This window comes from Dipteris shenzhenensis, chromosome 25 (assembly GCF_047967505.1).
Source record: "Dipteris shenzhenensis isolate YYH24624 ecotype China chromosome 25, Dip_SZ_1.0, whole genome shotgun sequence".
In the NCBI taxonomy this organism is placed as follows: domain Eukaryota; kingdom Viridiplantae; phylum Streptophyta; class Polypodiopsida; order Gleicheniales; family Dipteridaceae; genus Dipteris; species Dipteris shenzhenensis.
In genome coordinates this window covers 48,609,866-48,625,942 of record NC_141620.1, presented here as the reverse complement: position 1 = coordinate 48,625,942, position 16,077 = coordinate 48,609,866, and the positions used below count along the sequence as shown (strand labels likewise).

Genomic DNA, 16,077 nt, shown 5'->3' with positions numbered 1-16,077 from the left:
AAATAATCAAACATGCAAAACAATGCAAAAATTAGAATCTACTTTAAATAATAGAACTATGGATTATCATGAACCTCAAATGCTAATTCGTAGTCACAAACATGACATAGCAACAAATAATCTGAAAGTTATTAGACTTCATATCTATATAAGGAACATACTATGAAACGTCATTTAGCATGTAAAGTTCTTTTCTTGAAAGATGGTGGATTCACGTGCACATGCGTGCATGCATGCAAGTGCAAGCGTGCACATGCACACATTTACAAATAAATATACACCCGCATACATGCAAGGAGGGGCAGTGGTCCCAACGTTGACAATTAAGAAGAGATCCTTTCTTTGGTGAACCTTTCTAACTAGTTTCTCCATTTCCTCAACAAAAATCCTATTCATTAAATGTTCATCTTCATCACTTTCTTCCGTTTGTAATACCAAATGGCTCTTTAGTATCCCCTCAATAACAAAACAAGATCATCTAGGTTCAAAATAGCCACATTAAGGAATGGAATTAATTTTTGGTAGCCCTATGTTGATTTAAGTACAAAGGTTGGCTGCTATGGAAAAGAGAGAGAGAGAGAGAGAGATGCACCCACATGCAATCACACAAGCACACGCACAATCTCAATGTGCGTGCACTCACTCAGAATATATCCTTTCTTACATATTTTGATAACAAATTTTGTTAAGCCACAAGAAAAGAAAGGCAAAGAGCAAAAAGAGAGGAGACATGGAGCTTAGTAAGTAAACCTATGCTCATATTTTCATCCAAGCACAAGCTGCCATATGGGTTTCAAGAAATTCTGGATCATGAGTGCCATATTTGTCCCTTGTTTTTTCTTAAATAGCTCATGCCACTACATCAAAAGGAGGAGCTGCTGATTGAACCTTACAATAAAGGTATGAGAGCAAATGTCTGTCAATTCCACCCCAAGATATATCTTTAATGCATTATGCACATACAGATGCGGATAGGAACCAACTTCTTCCCTCAGAAGATGCAGATTACAAATGAACATCTTGTATGACAGCTGACACCTAGAATATTAATAGTGGCTTGTGACAGGTATTGGATCTGCACAGGACACTAGTTCTTTCAAAGATCTCTTAGTGAAATCCTCTGTTTGTCATGTAACAGAATATCAGGTACTTAGTATCAACCTGTTTTAGGAAAAACGTGGGGTATGCTGGAAATCCTGTTTAGGGGAAGGAAATGTGGGGCGTGCTTTTGCAGCGCAAAGAATTGAAATTAAACTTTAGTTGTTGCAAATTATTGAAAAATGTCCAAGTTTGCCTGCAGAAAAGGGTAGAAAAGGTAGTAAGACATCTCTGCACTCGCAGCACTTGCCAGAAAGTAAGGTGGCTATCGAAAATTTATTACCTGCATGGCTGGCAAGACTTCATTTAAAAATGCGAAGTAGAGCAAGACCAAGAGCAAAGACTGAAACAATGGTACCTGCAGCACTAACAAAAGCTTGTGTTAATTGCTGAGAACATCAATGTAAATTATCTAAAACCACCAGATGAATTTGCACTAAAAAATTTACCCATCAGCAAATTAATCACACAAAGGAGAGACAGACATGCCAGTAGCAAGGGGATGGGCACAAAGGCAATAAGTATTATTTGCAACTGAGACAATCCGAAAACCATTCATCAAACAGACGCTGTTTTCCCTTTATTATTCTCTTGCTTCTAGTTACAGTTGTCAATCATTTGCATCAGGTCATCTCAAACCAATGATGAAGGGCTTCATCCTGACTACATGTGTCATTGCCTTTTATTGTTGGAGAGACTAAGTAGTTTGTAGGAACTTACAATTGCATACTCTCTCTTTTCGGAATAGGAATAGTATAGAGATACGAGGTCACCCTTTTCCATAGACCAATTGTCTATATAACCTTCATTTGTAAATTTTTTCTTGACCATCGTGCAGGATCTGTAAGTCCTTTAGGGGTACTGCTATAAATGTTGATGGAATGTTGATCTTGAGACTTGCAAGTAGGAATATGGGATTTTGGCTGTACATTGCCTTGATTGTCAAATTTTGTACTGTAGTTCGCTATGCATGTAGAACAAATGGAAGAATAACCTCCAATTTGATGGAGGCATAGATGATATCTTCATTGAAATCTCTTGCTGTGCATGTCAGACACAAGAAAGGGATGTCTAGTGAGTACTGGCATGCCAATAACTGATCGAAACACACACCCTATGATGGGAACCATCTGGAGATTCGAACATACTAGCACTGCTCATCTCCCTCAGCTACGAGTTGTATAGATGAGAGGGCACTCCGTGGTAGCCTCTGCTGAGCTGCATTTGTCCAGCCAAACTGTCTGACTCAGTCCAAATAGATGATGAATTGGAATGAGACATCTGTGTCGGGGGTGTCTCGCCGCAAAGTCTGCTAGGATAATGTCGTGTGGAGTATTCATGACCTATATTATTCTCAAACCCAAACCACTGATTCTCTCCATTGATCCACCAGGATACACACGGATCCAACCCCCCCCCACTCATTGAGGATATCGATCGAGCAGTTCCGTGTCTCATCATATCAACTTTGAATTGAGAGTGGACGAGCAGAAGGTATACCTAGAGAGGGTTGCATCTGCACTTTATATGACCAGCAGGAGATCGAATTGGAGAAGCATTTCACTTTCAGATGCTTTGTATACTATAAGACAAAGGTCACTACCATTGTCTCTTTAGAGACGGCTTTGGACCCCTATCTAGCTTCCTGTCCTGCCCAGATCAGAGATGTCTGGCAGCTTTCATCCATGAGGCCATCCGGCAAAGGAAGCAGTTGCTCAGGTCACTTAGACCAGACTCCACTCAAAGCATGATCACTAAGTTCTTCCAAACAGATGGCACTGACCAGCAAGGCTGAAGGAGACAGTGGATCCGAGAACCAGAGCAAGAGACACGGTAGACTCACTAGCAAACTAGGAGATCTTCCCTCCATGCTTGCCAGACCAGTTGCACAGCTGACGGGAGTGACATTGGCGGCACTCGTTCGCCACAAGGCCATAGCTAGGAGACCACAACGGACCACATGTACCAACAGCCGTCAATGCTCTATCACAAGATTTATGCCACTGCATCCCCATACATCGTCAACAACAACTTACGCTTAATGTCCCACGAACTTTTTAGTCGATGATCACATAGCCGCCAACCATGAGCTTCAAGGATTTCCCTTTATGTATCAATATCATTAAGATTATGGCTCTTTTTTATATTCGTTATCGGTGTTGATGCCCACCGCTTAGAGGCTCCATCCCTTCAATTCATTGTATCAAGTTCTTTCACTCTCATAGACCCTTCGGTATTTCGAAGGCTTTATATAAAGTTTATTTCTTTCTTTTCCAAAGGTTCAAGAAAAGCATCGAACCCTTCATCTTCCATTTATGATTTCCCACACGTGACTAAGCTGTAAAGTACCGTAATATATATTGGGAGCCATAATATTATAAATGGCCCCTCCCCTGACACCCAATCCCACGCCCCCTCCCTCTTTGATGCCCCCCTTTATTAATGTCCCCCTCCATTATTCCCCTCTTCCCCTTAATTGGCATGCCTCCCATCCTACCTTTACTCTGCCTCCCCCTAGGGTTAATGAGGCACTTGCTCTCTTCCTTTTCACCCCTCTTCTTTCTCCACAACTCATAGTCTCCCAACTACTATGAATTTTGGATTTTCATTCTAAGGGGGACCATATTAGCATCAAAGCATTTATCTATCTATCTAAGTAAAAAATGTATGAATGAAAGCTAGAATGTGTTTCTTAGTAGACTATGGCTTTTGAAAAAATCAGCGATTCAAAGTAAGAAGGATGTTCGCTTGCAATTGGCGAAAAAGAAAAAAGAAGACAAAGGGGCCCCACGTTAAGCAAAAGAAGTATGCAAATGGACCTAGGCAGTTCCTACAATTTATCGAAGAACATTTGTACACTTATCTGGGCATAATATGCCTCCTTGAAGAGCAGCAAGAGAGGGTTTAAAAAGCGGGCCAAGACGAGTAGTCGGTTTAGCAAGAGACCGTTTAAAAAGTGATGTGGCACAAACCTCACATCCATGCTTATATGATTTAACATCTTACGCCCTTCTACTCTCTACTCAAACGCATAGCATGATATGATTTGACGTCTTATGGAATTATCCATAAGCTTGCATGCTCTTTAAGAGCATGCTTGTGGTTGAATAAGAAGCATGTCTTACACCCTTCCACTACTCAAAAATCCGAACTAATATTCAAGAATCAAATTAAGTTCTAGTTCGGATAAATCCTGGATTTAAAATGTTCATATTCTGTCAGAATAACTGATACACAGCTTATATAATGTGGCACACTAGGTAAACTGAGATATATGGCAGGATTGCACCCAGCTAGACACCATCAATTTAGAGATGAGCACAGCATGGATCTTTATGGTTGAAAACACACCTATGCAGTACTTGATGACCTCGTACTTTGAAGCCTCCAACTGTGTTTTCAAAGCATAGATTTCCTGGTTACAATAATAAACCAAAAACGTGTTAGCTCTGCACACAAAAAGATTCCACTTTGATTTTATCCAAGACTGACTGTACAAATTAAAAGGAAAGAGGACCTATTAGACCTCACCTTGTCAAGCTTATTCGTCAAATTGGACGTCTCTGCACTTTGATTTGCTAATTCCTCTCGTATTCGTCTAAATGCCAAAAAGTGATTATATTAATGATAGCATCCAATCCTAACATCTGAAATAATCCTGCATTTCAAACCGAGATTGTTTCCGTGGGTTCTGCACATATGTCAAAGCAGCAACATTGGTTTAAGGTGATACCTTACCCCCTTTCTAAATTCAGGTCCAACCGCTGGCCTGCTGTGACTTTGTCCATCTCGTACCTGTAAGCATAGAAGTTAATTCGGGCCACATATTGGTTTATATTGTAATACTACTATACACTTACAAGATCTTAGAGCTTTTTCACATCATACAAACCTCATTTCACTTCGTAATTTGTCGATATCAATCCGTAATTTCTCAGTCTCACGCTGTATCAATGAGATTCTATTCTCCTGCATATGACATGCATAAGAATCCTCGAAACTATGTCGTCTTGCACAAGAACTCAAATTATCTGCTATTGAGCTTATGGTGAAAAAGTTAACTTAAAAAGCAAAGAGACTAACTATAGTGCTCCTACCGTGAACACTCAGCACATAATGTCACCAATGTGTGGATGCTCAACATGGTCTCGACCGAAAGCTTGGGGTGGCTGCACGTATTGACCCTATGGCAAGAAGGCAAAACCACTAGCTCTTCTCCTCGTGGTCTATGTTTATAGTGAGTTTTGCAAGTACTCTAGATCTCACTAGGAGCTTCCACCCAACCACACGCATGGGTCAAGAAACTTCAACCTCTTGTGGTCATGTCAACAATTAGTATAAAAAGAGAGAATGGGATAGATATGCTGAATTGTCTGCAAGAAAAGCAATCCTCAAATGGAGATTTTAAGACTTTAAAGCAGGTAAATATTCAGCATTACTCGAGTGGAGTAGAAATAGAACACTCGAGTATAAATAGAACTCTAAATTGGTTTATAAAGTCTAGCCATGATGATTGAAAAGGATCTTAGTCGTCGTCAAAATGAATCTACTCAGCCACTCTTGACAACAACCTTTGTTTCATGAGTTTCAAAAGATTGCTTGAGATCGTTTATTTGTTGGGAGGATCATGATGTAAGAGAACGGAGGGATCAGCCAGATTTCATTAGCTTTCTCTTACAATTCGGAGAAGAAAAGCATGTACGTGCATGCAAGATTATACACAACTAAAGCTATGTATCAAAATTAGAGTTTCCACAACCCTTTGATGACATGGTGGTGCCACCTATTGCATTTAAAAAACCTATTGTCAGTTCTAATCATAAATTACCCTAGCTGGACTTGACTAGTGTCAAAATTTAAAAATGACCACATCCAAAACTGCCACTGGAAGCTAATTAAAACTGAGCATCAACTCCTACACTCTCCCTTGATGCTCGATTGTATATCTTGCAGCCCCGATCTGTCCTCACACCACTCAAACAAGTGCTTTGGTGAAGCTATCAGCAACCTGCTGATTTAGTGCAAAGATAAGATCCATTTGTTGTTATGTAAAATTTTAACTGGTTGAGTAAATTTACATTTCAATGGTGTGGTCCTAGCATGCAACACAATATTCATTGCCAAACATATAAAGCTTGTGATGCCACAAAACACAGTTGTACTGTCATTGTATAGCATATGAATCTCTATGGAAGAAGCCTCAACCATGTAGCATCACGTACTCCCATGCTAACTTGTATTCTACTTAAGTAGAAGACAATGTTAGAAAGCAGAGATGGAGTGTAGAAAAGGGGGATAGGGACAGATTTGGAGAGAGGGGATAGAGGAGCAAAAGAAAATTGATCTCCAACGTCAGCATTCTCCGTGATGCAATAGGCACCCCCCACTTCTACCACCTCAATCCAGACATGGTGAACGCTACCTTCGGCCTCCCCGTCATTGCAGACAAATATTCCCACAAAAAATCCTTGCATGAGGCCCTCGACAATTATGACCGGAAGAAGAGCAAGGGCCGCATTCACTTCTCTAAAATCACAATGCCCAAGATAGAGAAATCGGCACGCATGCTCCAATGGTTGACCCGAGTCAAACACATGGACCACCACCAACAGTCGATTGTGCCGAACATCCTCATAAGGTTGGCAGCACCGTAGGTCACCAATTGGGATGACTACTGCACACAGATGCAGAAAGATCTCAAGACGCATGGTGAGGTCCTAGGCAATCCGATGCTGTATATGCCCGTGCTTTACCACATGCTGGGGCAACAACCACCTATTGGATATGAGCTGGCCGACACAGCAGCCATAGGACCCGTTCCAATGGCTGACCCTAAACGACTAAGAAAAGCTCCAAGCCCCACCCCCTCCAGCCATCCTGCTCAGCAACCCCTTGATAGCTAACTGCGCGCATAATACGAAGATTGCCAACAGCAGGTGCGGGAACTCCTACAAAGGCAGTACTATCTCAAACACTCCACTCCGCACTCTAGAGCAAGGCCACTAGTTAGAACCCCATCGATGTTAAATACTTCCCCGGGCATGATACTGTACAAATTGGCCTCCACCATGGAGCCCAAGGCACTCCGGCCACCCCCTCTGCTCCCCAAGTGTTGTCTCTATGCCAACATGGACTTAGGTAGCACAAAATGTGTGGAGTAGAGGAAAATCTCCGCTTGTACTTGCATAAGGCTAGAAATAATCTCCCTTAAGAATCCTCAACATGCATCTTCAACATGAAAAGTCCTACATGCATGTTTTACATGGAAGTCCTACATGCAAGTTATACATGCAAGTCCTATATGCAACTCCTACATCCATGTTCGCGGAAAAGGGGGAAAGAGGAGGGACAGGAGTAAGAGAATGAGGTAGGGGAGAGAGAGAGAGAGTAGGGAAGAAAGAGAGAGTGTAAGAGAGAGTAGGGAGCAAGTAGCACGAACGAGGTGGAAGAGTAGATAGGATTTGATGTCACATCAAAAGGTCCATAGAAGGGGGTGGATGGGAACTTATATAGTCCCTCCACTTTTTCCACCCAAAGGACCTCTAACTTGGGCCTTTTTTCCCTTCATTGCAGCCATCCCTTCCCATATAATTTTGCCCTCAACATTTCACAACATGGCTGTCCAAAAGTGCAGCAAACAGCCACTACTAATCAATCTGGTAGGAGATAGGGGTGGTCCTAGACAATGCTTTCTGGCTGCCATGAATTTTCATCCTCAGGGAGTCCCCGCCACTTGATAAGATACACTACGCAGGCCTTGTTTCGGAGTACATGGTCTCTGAAACCCACGATGCACTCCGGGACATAGAGGATGTGGCCCTCTTCATCCATAGGTGGCAACTCTAGAAGAACATGGACATGCTGTCCACATAATCTCACTCTTTGAAAGACAAATATCTCCTGCGTTCATCCACATATTTCTTCTGCTTGGCTTGGGCATCCTACATACTCCTTTTTGCCAATTGTAAAAGGGCATTCATCCTCTCCAAGTCATTCCATGCGTGCTGATTTTTCACAGCCATGTCACCAATTGAAGAAGGCATCCTGACCTTGCATTTGTACATTGCCTCAAATGGGCTCATGCCAATGGAGAGATGCTTGGTACTATTGTAACAAAATTCAGCAAGTGACAATCATTTATCCCAAGACTTTTGAGTATCATGAAAAAATATTCCTCCACCCATTTGTTCACCCTTTCCGACGGTCCATCAATCTCCGGATGGTAAGCAGTGCTAGGTGTGAGTAAAGTACCCACTGCTGTAAATATCTCTTGCCAAAAGTGACCCATAAGCTTTGCATCTCTGTCACTGACAATTTCCTTAGGGAAACCATGATGCTTAAAGACATGTTCAATGAATTGCCAAGCAACCTGTGATGCTGAATACCGGGTCTTAGTGGGTATGAAATGGGCATGTTTTGTCATTCTATCCACCACAACAAAGATGCTGTCCCATCCCCTCTCTGTAGAAGGCAATCCTATGATGAAATCCATTGCTATGTGCATCCATTTGCCCTCTGGAATGGGTAATGGCTGCAAGAGGCCTGCGAGTAATTTGCTGTCCACTTTATTCTGTTGGCAAGGCAAACATTCAACCACGTATTTAATCACATCTCTCCACATGCCTTCCAAGGTAAAGCTCTACTTGATTCTTTCATATGTTTTAATGATACCAGCATGTCCAGCCATGGGAGAGGAGTACATTTCTTGGCACTAAATAAATCCTTTCTTGGCACCACAACAGCCCATTATGCAATTTGAAACCCGGATGACCCAGACTAGAAGGCTTCTTCAAATCCAAAAATATGAGAGCTGCTTTAGAATTCTACATATACTCTTCCTAAATGCCATGAATCCACTCCTGATATATTGTAGAGATAGCAGACAAATTGCAAGCTCACATCCTAGATAAGGCATCTGCAACCACATTTTTCTTCCCCTTTTTGTACTCAATGTCAAAATCATAGGATTGGACTGCAGCCAACCACCTCTTCTGCTTATATGACAAATTTGGCTGAGTGAGGAAGAATCTGAGTGTCCTATGATCTGTTTTCACTTTAATTTTACTTTCGTACAAATAGTGATGCCATTTCTTGAAAGCATGCAAGATAGCCAACATCTCCTGATCATAAACATGGAAATTGAGTTCTTTGGCATCAAACTTCCTGCTTTCAAAGGCTATTACCCTGTGTTCATCCTTTGCCACTGGCATCTGCCTCCACAATGAAAGGACACGAAAAATCAAGGCATACCAAGACAAGTGCATGAGTGAGAGCAAATTTCAGGTCTTCAAAGCTGCGTTGTGCTTCCTTTAACCACCCAAAAGCATCCTTCTTCAAGAGGTCACTAAAAGGATCTGCCCTTTTGGCAAATTTGTGAATAAAGCGCCTGTAGAACGAAGCAAGGCCTAAAAATCCTCTCAACTGGGTGAAATTTTGTGGCTGTGGCCAATCTTTGATGCATTTCACCTTTGCAGGATCCACCCGAATGCCACATCTACTCACAATATGCCTTAGGTCAACCTCATTTACCATAAAAGTGCATTTGCTGGCTTTTGCATAAAGCTGATGCATCCTCAAAATTTCCAGCACTTGCTTCACATGCTTAATGTGCAGATAATGATGATATCAACGGCATACAAAACCCAGGTACCGGGTCTGCACCTCTTAACCCTTTCTGAAGAAAGTGCCTGTGATACCATGCTCTCTGTGCCTGCTCCAATCCATATAGAGCATTCTTTAATTTGCACACATGCTGCTCCTGCCCTCTGTCTACAAGATCTTTAACCTGCTCAACATAGTCTCCAGGATTAGACGTCCCCTCCCCACCTGGGATCCCCCATATCAGAGGACATGGGGGAGGATGACTTGCAGCAAGGTAGGGGAGCAGGGGTCATCCTTCCGGATCTAAGATCACTTGGCCCACTTTAAGGGCCTATTTGTTTGTTTGGTCGGTGGGCTGGGGCACAGGGACAGACTAGCTCTCCATGTAAGGGCCATTTTGTTCTAAGGAGAGAGTGACCAGCAGTCATAAGAGATTTTGTCCACAATAGTTGTATTCAGTTTGTGCAGCTGTAGGGGCAAATGTCAGGATCTAGACTGCCTACAGGAGTACTTCGTTGTAACCATTTCACAGTAGACCGGTCCTCCCTTACAAATGCTAGTTTTGTCGCTATCTTGCTCAGTTATTTTCCAGATCTAAGTGCGTTCTATCATTAAACTTGCGTCTACGTATAGAAGGGGAGCCTGTGAGTAGAATTGATCCGTGTAACCCTATTCTGATGCATAGGTGCAACGTTATGTTGCCCTATTTCTCTGACAAAAAAAGTATAGATAAGTGGAAAGAGCATAAAAACTATCTAGAATCTCTTTGTTTACATCACCTGTGCCTTTCTTAAAAAGGTACTGTGACCAAATGTTGCTCACTTTCACAATTTCTAGCATAGGTGCTGTTCTTAAAACTTAGACTGTGTAGAAGGAACACTCACACACTACGCAACAAGAGAAACAGCTGACTTTTAATACTTTAGCACTCATAAGCATTGTTTAACCTAGGCGTGAGTAAACCATATGTCGTCTACTAATAGGCTCAGTACCTGTGACGTTCGCACATCTGCCTCCAGCTTGGATAGGGCAGCTTCTTGCATCAGGTCAGCCTATGCAAGTACCACAAGAAAAAACAAGTTCACATGCCGATTGAACAGTCTCATAAGGCCGAAAAATGACAGCATTATCTTTTTGAGCAACGAACTGTTGAAGTCAGCAAACAATTGACATTATCACGATACTATAGAATGCATGTGCAATGTACCTAGAGGCATACGTGTTGATTTTAAGCTATCATGTACAAAACAATTACCTAGTGCAAGGCAATTGCGAATGACATACCCTTTGCAATTCAGACTTGGATACAAAAGAGTCTGCAACATTTTCCAAGCTGTCATTGAGTACATCAGTCATGGCTGCAGTTATGGCCTCTGCCTGCTTAGCTGTGAAACCTTGTGCCTCCAACTTTCGGACCTAAAGCATAAACACTGTTAGATCTGCAGTTTTGCAAAAACCAATTTAGGCTGATCTGCCTAACACCTAAAATGTAGGAACGTCAGAGGCAAAAGTAAAGGGGAACCTTTCATTCTTTCCGAGTTTTAGGGGGGCGGGGGAATTTACAATAATCCAAAATATCGTACCAATGCAAGAGTATCCACGAATAGAACCCTCTTAGAGGCATTCGGAGCCGATGCAAGCTGCGATGCGTGTCTAATACAAAGACCTGGAAAGGTCAAATAACTCGAACAATTCGACTGTGTCGAATGTGCCTGATGCAGCCCGGCGCGCCTCTGGTGCGATCGGGCCTGGACGAAGGTGGAGAACCGAGTTGCGGGCAAGAGCCTGAAAGTGGGTTCTTTGGAGAGCAGGTCGAGGGGAGGGACAAGAGGCGCCCGAGAGAGACCGTACAGCTTTAGAAGTTGGAGGGCGACACTTCGGGGAGGTGCAGAACCCATCAACGTGGGGAGCAAACTCGGCCTCGAAACGACGCCACAGGAATTTGTTCAAGGTGAATGGAATCGGAACAAAAGTGCCAGAGGCGGATATATATGTATGTATATATAAAGACCTCGCGGGGGAGCAGCCAGAAGGATCACCTTCTCGAATTGGGTGCCTTCTACGTTCAAAACTGCAAGCTGTATTTGATCGTCGAGTGCTGTGGCCAAGGCTATGGAATACAGGAGAGAGGATTTGGTGAATCTAATTGGCAGATGAGATTAGATGAGAGGAGATGTGAGGTAGAAGGAAGCCGTGCAGAAATTCAAAGGGAAGAATAAATCAAGAGAAATCCCAAGTTTGAGGTTCATGCCTTTCAATTCCTCATCTGACTTTGGATTGTGCTCATTCATAGTTTAGAATGTAGTTCATTCGGTCAAGTTTTTGGCCTCCCACAAAGGAGGTTTTCACATACTTCCTTGGACGAGGTAAACGCCCAAAGTCCACGTTTGCCCAATTTTACCAACCTTAATGGCTTGTCCGTGCTTGTGTTCACAAGAGGACGGACATCCACTGTTTAAGTAATAAATGTGTTGCAATAGTTTCATCCAAATATGGGTAGATCGGCTCTTAAAGCTTCATGGATCTTTTAAAAGTCATCAATTCCATGGAGGAAGCTATTGTCATCAACAAAGATTGGATCGTCGAGAACGAGGGGAACAGAGTGCAGAGAAAGAGACATCGAGCTCCATTAACCTAGGACAAAAAGGAGGAGTTTGCTCTTCAGAAGCACTTAGAGAAGGACGAGAGAGAAAAAATAAGTAGGTCTACTAGCAAAATAGATAGATTAGTTTCATATAAGAGAGAGCTAACAGACTATCTAAGTGAGGTTACTTTGCGTGCGGCTCGTTATAGGAGATTTTCACCCCAAGAAGCACAAAAATGAATATTTAATATTCTTTCAATAGCATGCGAATGAATGATTTACACTTTGAGTGTATTCTTCCAATAGAAATGAATCCATGTCTCTCAATTTTCATTACTCATTCTTACACTTTCTTCTGAATAAATATTTAATATTCTTTAAATAGAATGTGAATGAATGATTTGCAATTTGAAATATTCTTTCAATAGAAATGAATCCATGTTTGTGAATGAATGAAGTACAATTTGCATTTACATTTTTTTTGAAAGAATATTTAAAAATATTAAAAAATGAATTATCATATTCTAGTGAGAATATAATCTAATGTGAATGAAATATAACTCGATGAATGAAATATAACTTGATGAGTACCTTTCCACTGCTTTCTACTTCTAATGTGCTTTGCAACAAATTTATAAGTTCTTTATATTATCTTCTTCTTCTCTTCCATTAAGGATGCACTGATATCATCCATGTTCATCGTAACAGCTAAGAGTTGAGTAGTCTTAGAATTGGCAGTGATGTTGAAGCTTGCTCATGCACTCCGTCTGATGTTCTCCCGTTATGCAAATCTTATTTAGAGAAAGTGAAAAAAGTGGTTAATCCGACCCTGATAAGGAATCGTCCAAGTCCTAATGTGAGTGCTGAGGTTGATGAGATGGTTGAAGGAGAAGCACCAATAAATGTAAGGGGTGTATCAATACATGAAGGTGATGTAGATTTGCTAGCAAGCAAGTTGCAAGTGAGTTTTGATGCGACTAATGTATGTCAGGTAAAGAAGAGAAAAAAGGGAGAACAATCATCTATGAAGGATGGTTTTCTTCGACAACAAGTGCATGAAGAGCACTTAAGATGGACAAAAGCATTAGTAAAAAATGGTATACCATTCAATGTCATGAGAGATGAGACGTTCCATAAAATGCCTTGAAGTTCATGTATGAAATCCTTGAAGAGGCTAAATGGAGTATTCCTGATGTAAATAATAAGGAGCTTAGCTCTCCAAGGAGACATGAACCTAGCCAATTAGATAATTGAATTAGTCATATATTTTAGAACTAACTTTTAACATGGAGTGCTACTCTATAGTTTCTTCTATATTAGAGGTCACACTTGTGAAACTTGATTCAATTGCTCCATGCTTCGATGTACTATCTCTCAGGGGGGTCACTATGTATAAACCCTATATATCACATGCGTTCAAGGCCTATTTGTAAAATCCTTTATCCATAAATTTATCATGAATAAAACACACTCTTTTCTATTTAATCTATGAAAACCCCCTTTATTTGATATCCTTTTATATGTAAAAAATGTGTAAAAATCGGGTTTAAGAAACTCCTTTTGTTGAACCCATGTGCTTTGCTTACATATTTATGAGTGAACCCCCCAAGTACTACCTTATATGTAATACTATTTGATGTGACTTGTATTTATGCTATATAAATTTTTTTGGGCAATGTATATTATACTTACTTTTTTAATGTTTAATAAGTATTTTTAAAAAAGTATTGTGTCTTCATTTGTTTTTAAAAATGTATTCCTTAGAAAAAAACTATGGAAAATTCTCTATATAATCTATTTATAAATTCTCATGTTATTTTAATATTAATAAAATGTATTTTGAAATTTTAAGCAAGTAATGAATCATATCTTTAACAAAATGAAATGCTAAAATTTATACAATTCACCCTTTAAAAGGTATGTTAACTTTTGTCACGTTTAAAAAAAAAATTACAACTTGAAATGATAACTTTAATGTAACATTTTGACCCATTTAGAATCCAATTAATATCCCAATTTAATGCCATTTTTTAATCCCATAATTGGAAATTTATTGTCTTTTTTTTTGTATTTATACATAATAGCACCTTTATATCACTTTCTTTTTCCATTTAAAATCTCATACATGACACTTTTATGCCATTTAAGACAAGAAATGGCAACTATGTTTTCCTTTTATGCCATTTCCAACATAACAAATGCCTTTTTGCCATTTATATTATAAAAAATGAGTATTATGTAACTTTTTTCTCATGTGTATACTTACATATTTCTAGGTGGACCCCCTGGGGTATGCTTCTAGATTCTAGTAAATTAGAAGTGGATAATAGCTATACTAGGTCTTCATTAAAGCCTATCTTCCCCATGCATCATGCATTGTACTAACTCTCTCATGTTGGTGGGATGGTGACAGGTGAGATGACCTACTTCTGGAATAGATGAGTCATACAAAAACCTGGCCAATGGCCACAACTAGCAAACTAGCCTCCGTGACTATACCGCTCGGGAGCACCCCACTCAATGAATAAATTTAGTTAATTTGATATTCTCTTACTCATGGCTATAACATCTATCTATGATAATTATATGAAGCAAGGATCTTTATGAAAGGTAGTGTTGTATGAGGCGTTGTATACCTCTGTAGTTTATTATGTATTAAGGTCGGTGGCCTTTGCACTTATTCAGATTAGCCTATTTTAATCTTGCAATTGAATTAGCATTGTCGAGCATTGGAGATAGTTTACTCTAGAGATAGGAAACACCAACGCATGCACACAATTCTTTTTTAAAAATTAGCCTCACATTGCATGATTTCATGGTCCCTTGTAACTTGGAGAGTACCATTCAGAGATCCCAAGGATATACATACCTAGACCCTATGTACCTAGCATGATTAAAGATCTTGATGACAATTGAATTCATTACCAAGTCTTGAATAGTAAGACTTAAGAGTCAATAACCAATGATAATGAAATCAACACGCGTGATTAGCAAGACTCCAAAGCCAATGACAATGAAAGCTATATCAAAAGACGTGATACCAAGACTTCAAAGAAAGCTATGGTAATAAAATTCGTTTGTGGGTCCCCTTTCAACAAAAGAATAGGAGGGTCATAGGAAGCACATAATATATTTAAGTAGTATAATCTAGGCCCTCTCTCTCTCTCTCTCTCTCTCTCTCTCTCTCTCTCTCTCTTTTCATGATGTTGATGTTCCCCTTCAAACTAGAAACATTGACGACTTTCATTTCCTTTGGAAGTAAAGCCATTTTTCTTAATGTGACTCACCATTTTCATTGTGGGACAATCGGTAGTTCCTAATTGGTATCTCACATCAAATTTTCTATGCAAGAAGATTGAGGGAGGATTAAGAGACTATTGTAGTGACATTTCAAACTTTCTCTATGGGGAAGGCACATCCAAATCATGTTTGCTTGTGGTGGCTACACCTCATTCCCATATTAGAATAATTGAAAGTTTAGGCAATGACTTGAAAGAATAAGATGTTCCCTAGATCAAATGGAAAGGAAATATGTCTTTGCAAACTAGTCATAGATTAAGTCCTCAATGACCATCCTAAAAATAGCTTGTCTTTTAAGATGTCTATGTCTTAGTGGAAAGCTGTCCCTCTATGCATTAAGTTCCTTAGATCAAATGGAAAGGAAATCTCTCTTTGCAAAGTAGTCATAGATTAAGTCCTCAATGACCATCCTAAAAATGGCTAATCTTTTCAGATGGCTATGTCTTAGTGGAAAGCTACCCCTCTATGCATTAGGATGAAGTATTAACATGAGT

At 40.3% G+C, this 16,077-nt stretch overlaps 1 protein-coding gene across 1 annotated transcript; it reads right to left on the bottom strand.

The window, feature by feature from the left end:
- Positions 1–763: 763 nt before the first annotated feature.
- On the bottom strand, positions 764–11,901 carry LOC147885993 (protein FMP32, mitochondrial-like). Its single transcript, XM_087396292.1, has 9 exons — positions 11,283–11,901; positions 10,984–11,115; positions 10,692–10,751; positions 4,991–5,067; positions 4,837–4,893; positions 4,630–4,696; positions 4,450–4,513; positions 1,382–1,456; positions 764–1,294 (listed from the first exon to the last, which is right to left on the bottom strand). The coding sequence occupies exons 1-8, from the start codon at positions 11,595–11,597 to the stop codon at positions 1,401–1,403; spliced, it is 828 nt and encodes a 275-aa protein (XP_087252418.1). The 5' UTR covers positions 11,598–11,901; the 3' UTR covers positions 764–1,294; positions 1,382–1,400.
- Between the last annotated feature and the right edge of the window lie 4,176 nt (positions 11,902–16,077).